At 40.3% G+C, this 15464-nt stretch overlaps 6 protein-coding genes across 8 annotated transcripts in view; 3 read left to right on the top strand and 3 right to left on the bottom strand.

Annotated features, from left to right (window-relative positions):
- The first annotated feature begins 521 nt into the window (after positions 1-521).
- On the top strand, positions 522-2347 carry LOC104827173 (seipin-1). Its single transcript, XM_010560280.2, has 3 exons — positions 522-850; positions 1008-1407; positions 1505-2347. The coding sequence occupies exons 1-3, from the start codon at positions 624-626 to the stop codon at positions 2054-2056; spliced, it is 1179 nt and encodes a 392-aa protein (XP_010558582.1). The 5' UTR covers positions 522-623; the 3' UTR covers positions 2057-2347.
- A 132-nt stretch (positions 2348-2479) lies between these two features.
- Positions 2480-3892, bottom strand: LOC109117268. The gene is made up of 2 exons (XM_019204115.1): positions 3662-3892; positions 2480-3497 (listed from the first exon to the last, which is right to left on the bottom strand). Exon 2 carries the CDS (start codon positions 3482-3484, stop codon positions 3113-3115), a length of 372 nt encoding a protein of 123 aa, XP_019059660.1. The 5' UTR covers positions 3485-3497; positions 3662-3892; the 3' UTR covers positions 2480-3112.
- A 599-nt stretch (positions 3893-4491) lies between these two features.
- LOC104827172 (biotin carboxyl carrier protein of acetyl-CoA carboxylase 1, chloroplastic) lies at positions 4492-6965 on the top strand. The gene is made up of 7 exons (XM_010560279.2): positions 4492-4756; positions 5136-5180; positions 5284-5450; positions 5559-5883; positions 6185-6256; positions 6443-6508; positions 6633-6965. Exons 1-7 carry the CDS (start codon positions 4601-4603, stop codon positions 6654-6656), a joined length of 855 nt encoding a protein of 284 aa, XP_010558581.1. The 5' UTR covers positions 4492-4600; the 3' UTR covers positions 6657-6965.
- A 313-nt stretch (positions 6966-7278) lies between these two features.
- On the top strand, positions 7279-8624 carry LOC104827171. The gene is made up of 2 exons (XM_010560278.2): positions 7279-7927; positions 8248-8624. Exons 1-2 carry the CDS (start codon positions 7457-7459, stop codon positions 8281-8283), a joined length of 507 nt encoding a protein of 168 aa, XP_010558580.1. The 5' UTR covers positions 7279-7456; the 3' UTR covers positions 8284-8624.
- Positions 8625-8801: 177 nt separating this feature from the next.
- On the bottom strand, positions 8802-12893 carry LOC104827170 (acetolactate synthase small subunit 1, chloroplastic-like). Its single transcript, XM_010560277.1, has 12 exons — positions 12621-12893; positions 12443-12526; positions 12129-12197; positions 11846-11929; positions 11554-11712; positions 10764-10844; positions 10336-10440; positions 10119-10241; positions 9893-10045; positions 9501-9566; positions 9292-9416; positions 8802-9070 (listed from the first exon to the last, which is right to left on the bottom strand). The coding sequence occupies exons 1-11, from the start codon at positions 12876-12878 to the stop codon at positions 9333-9335; spliced, it is 1266 nt and encodes a 421-aa protein (XP_010558579.1). The 5' UTR covers positions 12879-12893; the 3' UTR covers positions 8802-9070; positions 9292-9332.
- A 2283-nt stretch (positions 12894-15176) lies between these two features.
- LOC104827169 (sister chromatid cohesion 1 protein 4-like) overlaps positions 15177-15464 on the bottom strand; it is an 8186-nt gene continuing 7898 nt past the window's right edge. For all 3 annotated transcript variants that reach the window (XM_010560273.2, XM_010560274.2, XM_010560276.1), the window contains one exon: positions 15177-15388. In XM_010560273.2, coding sequence (XP_010558575.1) covers positions 15290-15388 — 99 coding nt within the window. In that variant the 3' untranslated portion in view covers positions 15177-15289. The remainder of the gene's footprint in view (positions 15389-15464) is intronic.

Raw genomic sequence — 15464 nt, 5'->3', positions numbered from 1 at the left:
GTATTTATTTTAATTTATTGTTAATTTTAGAATAAATATAAATAAAAAAATATTATATATATCTGGTTCAACGATCTGACTAGTTCAGATCAGAAAACTAACTCAAAACGATCTGAACCAAACGAACCGAGCTAAAAACGATCTGAATCGACTGGTTTGACATCCCTAACAAAAACATGTACAAAGTTGTCTTGTAATTTACTTTAAATGGAAATTTGCTAAAAGTATTTTGTAAACTGTGTTTGTCCAATTTCATTGCAATATATATATATATATATATATATATATATGTAAAGTTAAATTGTTAAAAATATTAACCTTATTATTTATTATTTAAATATTATAATTTAGAAAAACAAAAAAAATATATTGTTGTTTATGTTCTTTCACATATTTTGTCGGTCTCTATTAATTTGTTTCTCTTATCTAATTTTTTATTTTTATATATTTAAACAAAATTTATCTATCTTTCATTTTTATTCTTTTAATCAAACACAATTTAATATTGAATAGAATTAATTTCATATATTTTATGTATACGCTGTGTTGCGATAGACCGTGACTTCTACACGCCACGTGCCGGCATTAGGACAAACTCGCCAACACGTATCATCTTCTCATGCATGAAAAGAGAAAAAAAATGTTCTAATTGGGTTTCCCTCAGATTGTGTCATCTGAATCTGAAAACCCGTAACCAGAAAATCATCTCCTCTTTACCACCAACAATGGAAGACGACGAGCAAGAAGACATTTATCGCACCATCCCGCAACCTCTCCGAGCCGATTGGTTCGTCGACTTCGTCATCTCCTTCCACGCCGATCTCATCTACAACGCCCTCCTCGTGCTGACGTCACCCATCGGAAAGAAGAAAAGAAAAATGGTATAAAACATTGTTTTGGATAGCCAAGAATTAAAGTCTTGAAGACTGATAATGTTTACATGTTTTGCCATTATGGTGCTGCTCTTTTGCTGCTTTAGGTTGGAGATAAAGTGCAGAAGGGACAAGTTCTATGCATCGCTCCTACCGCCGCGCCGCTGCGGCAGTCACGGCTGCAGAGACGGCGGTGAAGACGGCGCCGTCGAGGGCCACGCGGGTTGTGGCGCGTGCGGTGAGGAGGACGTGGTTCGGGGTTCTGGGCGCGTGCCACGTGTCCATGGTGCTGGTGCTGATGATGGCCATGGCGGCGGTGGCCGGAGTTGGGCTGGTGAATATGTACGTGGAAGAGCCTGTGGCTGTGAGAGAGAGGCTGTTCTTCGATTACACTGAAGTGAACCCAAGTGCTCTGTTCTGGTTCGAGACAAGGAAGAAGCCAGTTGGTGGTGTTCCAGTGGGGCATATGATTCATGTCTCCTTGCTGCTTCTCATGCCTGAATCCGATTTCAACAGAGACATCGGACTCTTTCAGGTAAAACATACATAAGTACATATACGTATACAATACGAAATCTATGATTTGATTAAGATATATCATCTGGGTCCGTTCGTTTGGTTGTGTTCATAAGTTGAAAACAGAGCTTTTGTCATCAAAAGGGGAAACGATCTCGAAATCGAGCCAACCGTGCATGTTAACGTTCAGGAGCCGTCCGATAAGATTGGCAAGGACATTTGCAATGAGCGTACCTCTCGTGGCCGGGGTGACAACCGAGAGCCAGAAGATGAAAGTCGATGCCTTGAAGCACAAGGAAAAGAGCCCTAGGACAAAAGCTGTGAGAGTGACTCTACTTCCAAGGGCTCGAACCCTGTCATTGCCTCAGTTGTACGAAGCAGAAATCGTGATAAACTCGAGACCACCATGGATGAAACGGTTGGTTTACAGTTGGAAGTGGACGTTATGCGTGTGGACATCGCTGTTCATCTACTTCGCCCTTCTTGTAGCTCTTCTCTGTTGTTGCAGACAGCTTCTGTTTCCTTCAAGAACATCACTAGAACTTAGACATAACATGGAAGGGATCACAAAGGAGCAGGAGAGAATGGAAGGAACGAGTGAGGCAAGAGAAGAGGTTATGAGGAGATGGAGAGAAAGAAAAAGAAGAAAAGGTAGCATCTCTACATAAGTTCCCTCATGACACAAATCATTTTTTTTTTTTTGCATTTCACTTTCATGTTATTTGCCATATGTAAGTCTCCGAGGTTGTCGGCCAACTGAAATTTTTTCTCTGTAAAAAACCTACCCGAGTTGACAAATCCTTGGACATGCAAAAAGATCTGTCACAACAAATGTCAACATGTCTCAGCAACTGTGGTTAAACACCAACAAGAACCTTGATTCTCTTGCAGCTTCCGCTAGTTTATTCTCAACTGTGGTCAATGGCGGCGGCGGCGGCTGCTGCTCTGCTTCTACAGTATTTGTAGTTTTCGTCATTGTTCGGTTGAACTTGGGTGATGATCCATAGCTGCATCAGACAATACCTGTATGTGACTGTATAAATCAGATCATGAAGACAGTGAATCCAATCTTTATTTCTTAGGGGAAAAAAAAAAGAAAGACTATCTCCAGTGTTAGCAGGATCTGAAGAGACAGACTTGAAATCTCAGCTCCTGCAACACTATAATGAAAAAAGTATGAACTTGCACATAAATTGTCAAAGATACAAGCATGTATACAATATCCAGTCTCCACAATTCACACGACTGCTTTGATGATGGATGGCCTGTAAAGGGCAACTGTTTGCAGCAGCTCTCATCACCATGGCAACCAAAACCTGGACAAAAGAGACGACAGAGGTACCAGCCATTTGCTTAAGAAGAAACCTCTCCCAAGACACGCTAACTCTAGAGACGTAGCGAATTCCAAACACTAAAGATAAGATGCTGAAATCGACAAATGCAGAACCAGTGAGCAAATTACTCACAGATCATGCACAACCCGTCACCAGATTCCGCAGGCCTCACAAGCTAAGCAACCAGAGAAACATAATAGCTGCTTGCTTGTACATAAGTTATATCCCAGTGATTCTAATTAACAAAAGCAATTCTAGCATAGCAGAGACCATGTTAATGTTTTCTATTCACTGGAGAGTGTAAAGTCCTTAATGACAATGTGATTCCCCCAAGACCAAGGATGATACCGCGTAATTACACAGCCGACAGACAAACATGCATCGATGCAATTACGGTCCAGAAGGATCAACCAGACCCTCCAACACAACGAGCTGGTCCAAAAGATGAAGCTTGTCATCTTCAAGAGCTTTAACCTCAACTTCAACCGCTTTCAGTTCGTTCTCCAGCACAGAGCTTTCTTCCTCCAGCAGTAAATACCTGCGCCTCAGTGCTCGGTACTCGTCGCCAGGCAAGGAATCCGAATTAGGTATCTCGGGTTGACGATGATTCCTTTTCGAAGCCTTGTTCCGAGAAGGTTGGGCATCATCGTTCACTGGGAACTGGGACAAGGGCTGTTTCCCAGCTGAAGATTTCTTCTTCCTCCTTGAGACGGAAGAGCTATAAGCGTTCTCTGAGAATGGCGGCGTCCTCGAATCTTGCATCTTCGAAAAATTACTGTTCCACATCAAAAGAGCTGAGCCTGAGACCTTTCATACGAAATTGTAACGATCTCGAGAAAAACCATGAACGCAACATATATAAGTAGCGCCTTCGGATCAATCAAAACCTGGGATATTCGGAAAATCGAAGTAAACGACTGAATCGAAAAAACCGATTACCTGAAGGTACTGGGAGCCGAATCTAGGGTTCGCACGACGAAATCTGGGATCGAAAAATCTGAGAGTCGAGATGATTAAAAGGAAACCAGAGCCGCACGTGATTTCTTAAAGGTTAGGGCTTTGTTCAGAAGACTGCTATGGAAGGCGGTGGCGAAGCTTCTCGACAAAAGGGACTCTGGGGTTCTCCTCTCTCTCTCAATTCCGCTTCGTGCGTATATATATATATGTGTGTGTGTGTATACATATGGAGCCATGATCTAATTTTCTTTGTTCATTCTGACTATGATTGGGACATTGATTTATAATTATATGAATAAAAATGCATGGGTTAGCGTTAGAATTAGAAACACTTTAAACCCAGGATTATCACGTTATTAAGCGAAACTTGTGTTCGTTATTTTCACACAAAACCTGGAAAATTACGGTCGCAGCCATTGGAAAGGGTTCCGACATTCAAGATTCCCAAGAAGGTTGATCCATACAAGAACGGACGGAAGGGTTGGTGAAATTAATTTTATTTTATTTTTCTCTAATCACATACTAGATCGCTAATGGAATATGACATCCCTTGTATGGATTAGTTCACCAAATGCAGCCCCTTGCCAAATCTCCTCAATTTCAAGCTAATTTAATATACGGATTTTTATATGAATGTTCAACTACTTTTAGACTTTATTTTTAATTTTTTTCCCAAAGTATTTTGGACCGTTTTATTTCCCAAACGATGGGTTTTGGTGGATACCGCATCAGGACGACACGTGGCAGCATCATGGAGCGAGTATAATCATCAGCAAACCCCTAGTCTGATTTGTCTTGTCTCTCTTGTTTGTGACTGTTGAGTGCGTCTTTGGTTTCATCGAGAGACTACACGGAGCCAAAAACCCTCTCTCTCTCGTTCGCTCGCTCGCTAAGTTCTGAAGGAAGAGCAGAAGAAGAAAAATGGCGACTTCTTCGTTCTCAGCCACATCGCCGGCCGCCTCCGTCTCCGCCGTCTCCAAAACGACGTCGCGCTTCCCTCTCCAGAACCGTTCTCATCTTCCTCGCAGAGTCTCCTTTCGCCTCTCTTCCAGGCCCAAGCTTCGCTTTCTCTCCAAGGTACATGATTTCTCCAAACTCCCTCTCCAATTGGAACCATAATCCTTATAATGTGGTCCTGTTTGTGCGTAACTGCTGTTTTCGTATAATTTTGAATTTGGTTCGAGTTTCGCTCTCTTTGCGCTTCAATTTTGTTGGTAATGTTCTAATTGTTTGTCGAAATAATTTGTGCCTACGATTCGATCTCGCTCTTCTTGTGGACTTTGTATTTGAAATGGGGAATGGCATTTCGAGAAGGGAAATTAGGACTGTTCGATTCATGAATTCTCTTGATTTTGAGCAAATTTCTGCCGCGTTCTTTGCCTAAATCGATGGGAATTAAGTAAGAAACAATATTTTTGTTCTTCTGGGTGTCTAATTTTGCATCTGAAACATGCAGCCGAGTCTGAATAGTTTTTCTGTGGTGAAAGCGCAATCGAACAAGGTACGCTGCTTCATTTTTTTTTTCTGTAGTGAATTTCGTGAAGAAAATGTCTTCTTTTTATCCAAAACGTCTTCATTTCTGGAGTTTCCCCCTGTCTTTAAAGGTTGGTGGCGATGGACCATCTAATGCTTCGGCAGCATCCACGAAACTTGAAGTGCTGGCTGCTGAAGGAAAGGATAGTGACTCATCGAAAGAATCTTCTTCCCCATCTTCTTTAGCTACCGAAGAGTCCATATCCGAGTTCCTTACCCAAGTAACAGATCTTGTCAAGTAATTCTCCAGATCACGAGCTGTGATGTGTAGATATATTTGGTGTATTGTTATTCTTTCAACAGGATCATATTAACTCCGCTTGGATAATGACCATCTATTCTGTAGGCTTGTTGATTCAAGAGACGTAGTCGAATTGCAGTTGAAACAACTCGATTGTGAACTGGTCATCCGGAAAAAGGAGGCCTTACCTCAACCACAATCTCCTACACCGGTTGTTATGATGCAGCCACCTACTCAACCATCTTTCATGCATCAAGTACCTTCCCCTGCTCCTGCTCCACCTGCTTCTTCGCTGGCTCCTTCCTCTCCAGCCCCATCTGCTCCAGCATCCCCTCCTCCATCTGCCAAGTCATCGCTTCCAACTCTTAAAAGCCCTATGGCAGGCACATTCTACCGTAGCCCAGGACCTGCCGAACCACCTTTCATAAAGGTCAGTATCTTTGCTGGTTTTCTCTAAGGCTGGTTTTATAAATGTCAGCACCTGCCTGTGCATTTAAGCTTCACTTGTGGAAAAAAATTTGCCCTCTTCCTCCTAAGTTGGGCTGCTAACTGTTTTCCACTAAGCTAAGCTAAGGGCACCTCATGAATGTGTTGTGTGCCATAAATTGTATTCGAAAGAAGAAAAGAAAAATGGTATAAAACATTGTTTTGGATAGCCAAGAATTAAAGTCTTGAAGACTGATAATGTTTACATGTTTTGCCATTATGGTGCTGCTCTTTTGCTGCTTTAGGTTGGAGATAAAGTGCAGAAGGGACAAGTTCTATGCATCATAGAAGCCATGAAACTGATGAACGAAATAGAGGTGAGTTCCTAATTTCTGATTTTTGAGCCAGCATCTCTTCCAGAATATCATCATCTCTCCCCAAGAAAAAGCAGAGGCATAAGTTTTCTGCCATGCTTTAAACCAAACTCGGTTTTGCAAGTCCATGTATTACCTCTTTGAGTCTCTCTACTCGGGTTTAACTTTGACGTGTATTCTTCTCTCCAGGCTGACCAATCGGGAACGATAGTTGATATCTTGGCAGAAGACGGGAAGCCTGTTAGTGTAGATTCGGTAAGTAGTTAGATCTTCTTTGTGTCATTCTTTCGATCACAAAGATCTCTGTGTATTCCTGCAAGCCAGTATTACTCGCTTCATGTGACTAACTCGTCTATGTGTTTGTGAATCAAATGCTCAGCCTCTGTTTGTAATTCAACCATAGAGGAGGAGAATCCATACAACGGCAGAGGAGAAGACCATCAATGATAGGTAAAAGCATCAGTGAGTTGGGCTCTCTTGGAATGTTTTGTCTTTGGTGTGCTTAATGCTTATGTTGGTTTTGGTCGGAGATGATGAGATTCAGTTGATGATGAATCAGATTGGGACATTATTATTTTTTTATCTGATTTTTGTTTTCAAGAATCTTCTCTGTTTAGTTGTTTTATTTTGGGGATCCTCATTTTCCTCGAGGGTTAAAGTTTAAAAGCACATTTCATTTTTGTAAGATGGGTTTTGCATTTCTTTCTTTTTTTTTCTTTTGTTCAGTAGATTTATGTTCAATAAATATTTTATAATTCATTATTGGCTGGCTCACCTACAAATTAGTTTTTAAGTCAGTTTCAAATTTGGCTTAATCAGCTGCAGTTTGTTTCATATCATATTTTGCTACAATAGCACATCGCAATTTATATGGTAAGAAATTAGAAATTTACAATTTCTTTTAGAAAGATCTTGTAAAATAATTTTGATTTTTCTTTTATTTTATAAAATTTGCTTTCTTTAACATAAATTTGGTAAGCCGTTTCCGAATGAAACTGGAAAAAGAGGCAAGCTGAAACAAAAACTTGGGTAAAGTAAAGAATAATGGAACTGAGAACGAAACGCATTTCCTGCTGGAGAGAGAGAGAGAGATCGAAACCGAAACTGTCTGAATCTCCTTTTCCTTTTCTCCGCTTTTGCCGGATCCACGCTCTCCATCAAAAAAAAAAAGAGGAACGATTTGGCGGTGGATAATCGGAAACCATGGGCTTCGATCTCAGAAACCCTAGAAATTTCTGCCTCATCTCCATCTTCTTTTCGCTTCTGCTTCGGTCTTCCTTGCAGTCGGAGCCGTCGTTCTACGACTACCTCCGGGAGAACGGCCTTCCCGCCGGGATAGTCCCGAAGGGCATAATGGACTTTTCAATAGACCCCAAGACAGGGCGGTTCACCGTCACCCTGCCCGGCCCCTGCGAAGCCCAGATCGAGAACCAGTTCCACTTCGACTTCAACATCTCCGGCGTCCTCTCCGACGGCCGCATCGGGGAGTTATCCGGTGTTACTCAGAAGGAGCTCTTCCTGTGGTTCCCCGTCAAGGGCATCCACCTCGATCCCGACTCCTCCGGCTTGATCCACTTCGATGTCGGCGTCGCCGACAAGCAGTTACCTCTCTCCCTCTTCGAGTCCCCTCGCGATTGCACCGCCGTTGATCTCGATCAATCCGACGGTTCTCCGGTCAGTTTCTCTCTCTCTCTCTCTCCCATTTGTTTGTTCCACGAACTCGATGATTAACCGTCTATCACCGGACATGAATCAATCAAGGATTGAGGAGATTGAACTTAAATTTCGCAGATTTAGTAGGAATTGCTTGAGGATTGAGATCATGAATGCGAATATGATTTTGGTTTGGAGGTTCATGTGACATGACAAAAGGCAATAACTTTGGAATGCTAACAATTGCTTGATTCCGACAGAGCAGATAGCTGATGTTTTTCATCACAGTCAGTAACAGACCATTTACTAAACTCGTTAATGGTGTCTCTATCTGGATGCAGAATCATTATGGAAACGATGATCGGGCGGTTTCGTAAGGCTGGATGATCTTCTCAGGTATGGGTTTTGGTTACATTACACGTTTGTAATTTGCTTCTGCTCTCGACTGTAAAGGTTATGGCTTTTGTGGAACTTATGAAGATTACCAATGTAACTGAAAGGGAAGGAACTGCAACTGCAGATTTAGGATAAGAATAGGGTTCGACCCACTTTGGTTAGATTATCTCATCTTTCATCACACTCTGTCTGTATCATACTTCCCTTTTATGGCTTGTATCGTAATCCATTCTGCAAAAGTAGATGCTAATTAAGTGGAGGAAGCCATGGATGGAAACTAACATAGAACTAAATCATCCATCAACAATGACCTCTTCATGTGCATCATCTATGTCTTAGTCGTGTGTACTCTCTCTCTCTCTCATGCTTGTTCCATTGATATCATCAGAAGTGAGTTTTGTCCGAATTATTGCCGTTTATTGTGAAGGAAGACGGTGGACAGGCTTTACTCAATTTTACCGGTACAGTTTGTTTAGATTCGGTTTAATTGGTTTTGGGGTAGAAAACCAAACCGAGGTTACATCTCATCGACACCATACAATAAGTAATTTCGGCATTCTTAGTTTAAGACATTAAACAAGACGTGCCGTGCAACTCAAGAAAACTACTTCGTTAGAACGCTCTATATTTGTTCGAACCATCGTTAGTAGACAACACCACAATTATGCGATGCGATGCGATGCAGACGATAGATGATACAACATCATGCTGAACAACATACACGCGTTAACCATCTCCAGGGCATGGGGTGCTTCCGATGTTGAGTTCCTGACCAGAGAGAGACGATATCAGGTACCATAATGATGCTACTGTACGATGATCATGATCATGATGATATTGCACATAACACCACTTGATGAATGATGTCCGGTGATAATGCAGAGGAGATATTGAATATGCCAATGATCCATGGAGGATGTCGATGACATGGTAACAGCAATCATCATGTATGATGCATATCAATGGAGGATGATTGTAGAGATCGTCACCTGAGAGTTAGTGAAGGGGACGTGAAACAGATGAAGTATTATTACAAAGGAAGAGAATATCCACGGAGGTACGTTGAGTCCACTCCGGATTCTCGGACTAAAGCCACTCTCCCTGTCCGAGCCACCTTCAGAAACATTGCAGAAAATTCATTATTGCATAATAAGACGATATCTTAATCTAATCAAAAAGAAAAATGTTGTTTTTTTACCTCACAGATTCCGTAAGTCTCTAACTGGTTCTGAAGAGCAGCCATTTTTCTAAGATCTCCGGTGACCTGCACGCCATTTGCCAACTCACTTTATCAGATGTACTAACCGAAAAAGAACAAAACCCGAGATTGGGTCTCGATAACATCGATGGACGAAACTGAGATGATGTGATAAGCAGCTGCCATGAAGTAATATCCGATTCAACAAGGGAAACATGACAAAAAAAAAAAGGAACTAAATTGATGAACTAGAGCTCGAGTATAAAACATCTTTTGAGATTGAAAGATTTCAACAATTTGTTATTTTCCCGTGCTGAAAAGTGAGATATTTCTGTGTACTAGCCCGGAAAAAAAACATGTTTATGATGCCATTAAGGATAAGGATGTATGACCTCGAGAGTAATAGTATGGTCAGACACGTCAACAGCTTTAGCACGGAAAACTTGGGCAATATCAAGAAGGTCTCTCCTTGCAGCAGTGTTAGCCGCTACTTTTATGAGCATAAGCTCTCGTTCCGCAAATGGCAAGTGGGTCATATCTCGGACCTAAAACATAAACTCAAGGTTACTGTTCTTACCATTCTCGACCCGGAAGAAGAGAATATCCGTATTGTCTCACCTCGTGAATATCCACCAACTTGTGAAGTTGTCCAACCAACTGGCTCGTCTTTTCATCAGTGGCAGGAATAACTGTCGTGATCCGAGAGAGACCCTCTTTCTCAGCAGGTCCAACAGCTAAACTCTGTAAAAAAACATTGTGAAAGAACAGAATTAGATCCTCTATGGAAAAAAGAGTAGAATACATCAAAAGGATCGAAACTAGGAGGAGGAATAACCTGGATGTTATAGCCTCTACGGGAGATAACTCCAGCTATTTCATTGAGGACTCCCGGAGAATTGTTCACAAGAATAGATAACGTGTGTGATCGCATTCCAGTTGACTAAAGATAAAACACATGCCAAGATGAGCTCAGAACAGAAACAGGGCAAGCATTGCAAGTGCCTTTCTCATGAAATGGTTTTCATGTTAGTCTAAACTCAAACAACTATTCATTTATGGTTAAACAATAATAAGCAAAGTGATGTCTGTACAATGAAAATTAAGGACTGAGATGGAATAAACATTGCATGACAAAAATCCATGGACCACCGTTTGGAGAAGAAGGCTTAACAGTTCATATTTCTTATTATATGAACATATTGTCTTTTCAGTCCAACACGAATTCGATGAAATAAATGTATTATCTTAAGTCATTTGTCTTACATCTTCATCATAGACAGCTCCCCAATGGGCATCAAGGACCGGTTGGAAGTCATCGTACGGTTCCACGGGATAAACGTCGCCCTGAAATTAAACACAACATGTCTTTATCAAACCGTGGATATATGCAAAAAAAAACACATCATTCTCACTACATGTGCATCTCAATGTCTCCCGTCTTTAACCATCTTTCTAATTTCAAGATATTATTGAACTTCACGTTTTAATTCAAGAACACTTACAACTTAAATTTCAATTATGCAACAGGCACCGCATAGCTTCATCTTTGGTTTTTATAACATGACAGTATGCATTGAATCTCGCTAATACGAAAGTTTAATCAATGAGATAGTAAATTGATAAATATTAAGAGATTCGGAAAAATATGAACTAGCAGCATTTATTCCCTAGATTCTAGAACATTCCAGAAGGAACAGAGACGCTTTTCAACAAGAAAAACCCAAAACACTAAACTCAGATAAACTAGCACGATCACCACGACAGAATGCAATAAAACTAGGTATGAGATGTAAATGCTATATGATGTATTCAAGTTTCTGCAAGAGACAGTACACATGCATGATCAAGTATGTATATTGATTGAAAGCTTGACCATCCCATTTCCCATACCAGAAAGATGTAACTTATATCATAATCTCAAAATTAGACCCAAAAGGAAAAGATGATATCCTGACTTGGACGGGTTCTCAAGCAAACCAAACCGGTGCATAGCTTAGATGCAGAGAGAGCCAAAACAATCTAATGTTACCCATAAGGTGCTATTTTCGTATACCCTTGATGGCTCAATTCCATTGCCATTGTCATTCAATGCCAACTTCGTTTTCTCTATGACAGTTGCATGAGATGGTTTTTCCTCCAGATCTGGGTATGATGCTGTTGAAAACCTCCAAAATGGAGCTGTCTCCCCCATCTTTTCCCTCCTCAGAGCAATCTAAAGAATAAGATACGGGAATGGTTTAGGAGTCGCACTATTTATCAATGAAGACTGTTTAATTGTTGAAGTTACAGGTGCAAAAAGGAAAACTTAATAGTTTCATAAACAATAGCATCATATGCAATATTACCTTCCCGGTTCTGGCAATTTCCTTTATTCCAAATTTTTCTAAGTTCCTCTGTAGAGCAGCCATCTTTCCCGGGTCTCCAGTGACCTAAGAGATGCAGATGTGACATATTAGAATCATTTTTTACCATCTGAATGCAGATAAAAGTAAGAAACTGACAAAAAAAACATGCCTCAGAACCAGTCGGATTGAACTTTCTGCCAAGCTAATACCATTTTCTCATTAATAAACATTCATCAGAACTGCAAGTTGAAAGCGAAATACATATCTAGAGAAAAAGGTCCACCTCAATTGTCAGAGAGTGCTCCGAGGTATCCACTATTTTTGCTCTAAAGATGTCGACCAACCACATGATCTGGAGATGGAAACAACAAAGTCCACATACAAACAAAACTTTCTCAAAACTTATCAGGAATACTTAATCAATTATATCCTCAACTTTATAAATGTTTTGATGTAAAATAGGTCGAGAAAACTCCAAGCCCCATCTACGGCTCCCCACCCGATAGTAAGAATTATCTGGATAATCCAAGCACAATGCATTCCCCCAAGATCAACAAATTTTAACAGAAGAGTTTGGAAACGAATCTCTGTCATTACCTCAGTGCGCGTGCTTGGACCAGCATTAAGTTTAATGAGCATTAACTCACGTTCTACCTGTGGCTCCTTGGAGATATCTTCTACCTGGAACATTTCGTGAAACCAAAAGAAGAACTAGAAAATCGTCAATGTAACAAGTTGTAGCAAACAACGGAAGCAGTTGGGAACAGCGTTAAACCTTGATGACATTAACGAGTTTGTTGAGCTGTTCCACAACTTGCTGCAAAACTCTGTCTGTCCCAATGACAACTATAGTAAAGAGAGCCTTGTCTGCATTCAGTCCAACAGCAAGGGACTCTATGTTGTAGCCCCTTCTAGCAAAGACACCAGCTATCCGGTTTATTATTCCACTCTCATCTCCCACAAACACTGAAATAGTATGCCGCCTAACCCTGGAAATAGGATGATGACATTTAAAATAATATATGCAGGTCATAAATCAGAGTGTTATAAATGAAAACCACAAAGAATAACCAGGAACTAAAGTCAACCAAAGTATGGACAGATCAAGAAACCACAAGCTAGCAAGCATGCTATAAACCCAGGTTGAAACCAATAGTGAGTTGTCCTAAAGATCATAAGCTTTAATTCCAATTCTGATCATTTTGACACCCGAAGTGTGTCGATAGTTGACAGTAAAGATAAGCATGAATTCACACATAAACTCCAGAGAAGCAACAAAGGTTAATCCACCAAAAAGGAAACAATAAGGAATTATACAATATAAGAACGCTCCTAATGTTCTATACATATCCAGTGCATCATTTTCATAAGGTTTTGATACAACAGTCCTCATGGGTTTTCCTTGCATCCTGTTTTGCCCACCCTGTGCAACCATTTACAGATAAAGAGTCGTTTTATACAAAAGAGCAAGTCATATCCAGAGATGAAAAAGCTTCTGAAAAAGAGCACTATGGAGCATTAAACGTATATCCGTCTCATTTGAAGAAACAATCAATCCAGCAGGGAAGAATCATATCTACGGATTCGCCAAATAAGAAAAAGGGAATATAAACATGTCATCAATTCTGCAAGAATTCATAAGAGAACCAGAAAGAGTAGAAGATGTTCAAAAGACTAAGCTTCCTAAGCCATGCCTCTCAACAAAGCGGGCAATACAGGGAACTCCTCCGACAAATAGGATATGCAAAACAAAGGAAGCAGAGCAAAAAGCATCGAGCATGCGTTGAAATTTCTACCCCCAAGACGCATTCCTAAAGGTCATGCATTTCAAAATTACATTAAGCTATTCAATTTCACGCACGGAATACAAAATTCCTTCATTGTTGGCGTTCGCTCAGTTTCAGCCGAATAGATAAAATAAAATAAAAAAATCTTACCTTTATGAAGTATTACACATCTATGAATTAAACGAGACCATTTCTCTCTTAGGATGCTAAAAAGGGTTCCGATTCCCGAATATTCTTTGATTCTAAGTTCGTGTTCGGAACAGAGAGAAAACAGAAAACCCATTTCGTATCAGTGAAAACCATGCTGCAAAAAAGGCTCACGCTCAAACAATTACAAAACAACATAGCTTGAAAACCATGCTGCAAAAAAGGCTCACGCTCAAACAATTACAAAACAACATAGCTGAAATCGAGCAGAAAACCCCCCCCCCCGGAGCCGCCGGAGCCACTGATTCGGCGGCGGAGGTGGCGGCATTACTGACGGAAGCGGCGGCCATGACAGTCCGCCGTCGTGTTTCAGACTTGACGGTGGCATTCCTCCTCCTCCCGTCAGAGTTTTCGGGTCTCGCCGGAACTTGTACGGTTTCCGATGTTCTTCTAGCCGGCAAACCAGAACCCGTATTCGGATTCCGGGTCCAAACGCAAGCTGGGTACAGTATCGCAGCCGCCGCCGCCGCCGCCATTGCTGAGGTAAGTAAGACGGTTCACTGCGAGGCGGAATGACGGACAAAAAGGGCGACTTGTCTCGGCAGCGAGAGGAAGACGATTTATAAAGATACAACAGTTACCAATTTTCTTATTTCTTGAAAATTATAAATAAATTATGACTACCAATTGATGAGTTAGATCTAAGGGAAGTGATGTGCAAAACATTGACTTTTACCGAATTATGAATTAAAAGCTAATTCTAAAAGGAACGGTTCGTTAATATTTATATCTATCAACTCTATTTGTTAAAGAAATACTGAAATATAATTTTGTGCAAAACGTGGCTTATATTTTAAATTTAAGAAAAAGACACCGCTCTATTTCATTTATCTTTTATTCAGATTAAAATTCAATTCAACTAATTTAGTTTAAAAATTATATTCAAATTAACTTTATATACAACTATATATCATTCTATTTCATTTGCTTTAGTTTTATATACTCAAATTAAAATTTCAAACCCTAAGATGTATGCATTATCACTTTGTCTTTCAAAAAAAATCTGCTCATATGAAATGAGTACCAATCATATCGTAAGCTGCGGCAATAAATATGCATGCACGATGGTCGATCAATTTGGACGAATTTCCACAACCAAATTTGTTTATTATTGGAATTTATCACGTGCAATATTACGTGTATTATCCTCGGTCATGTGAAGGTTGTAACAAAAAGACTATTGATGTATGAATTGGTACGTAGTTGATAAATGCATGCGTACATAAACAACGTGTACGTATAATATTATATATGAAGACCCGATATCATATTATTATGCATATATATACAACACCACATACATACATATATGTGTATATATGTATGTGTATAGATGATAAAACAACAGAACTCAACACTTCTATTACACTACAAAGGCCCTACAAGAAGGGAAAAATGTGTAATAATTTAAATAGAGGGAAGATGAAGATATATCCTCCACCACCACCACTCAGAAGATGGATTTCATTAGCTTTGGTCGAGGCTTTACTTTGATGCTGTCAAAGGGCTTTGCTTGTTCGACCTGGATGTAGTCCTTTGTCTTCAGCACCTGCAAATTTCCAGACCGAACCCCAGAATCAGGATCCCGACAACAAATTATATATATATATATATATAAGATCGGA

The sequence above is a fragment of the Tarenaya hassleriana genome, unplaced genomic scaffold (genome assembly GCF_000463585.1).
Source record: "Tarenaya hassleriana unplaced genomic scaffold, ASM46358v1 Cleome5, whole genome shotgun sequence".
NCBI lineage: Eukaryota > Viridiplantae > Streptophyta > Magnoliopsida > Brassicales > Cleomaceae > Tarenaya > Tarenaya hassleriana.
The sequence above is the reverse complement of the archived record's forward strand: the minus strand, read 5'-3'. Positions and strand labels throughout refer to the sequence as shown.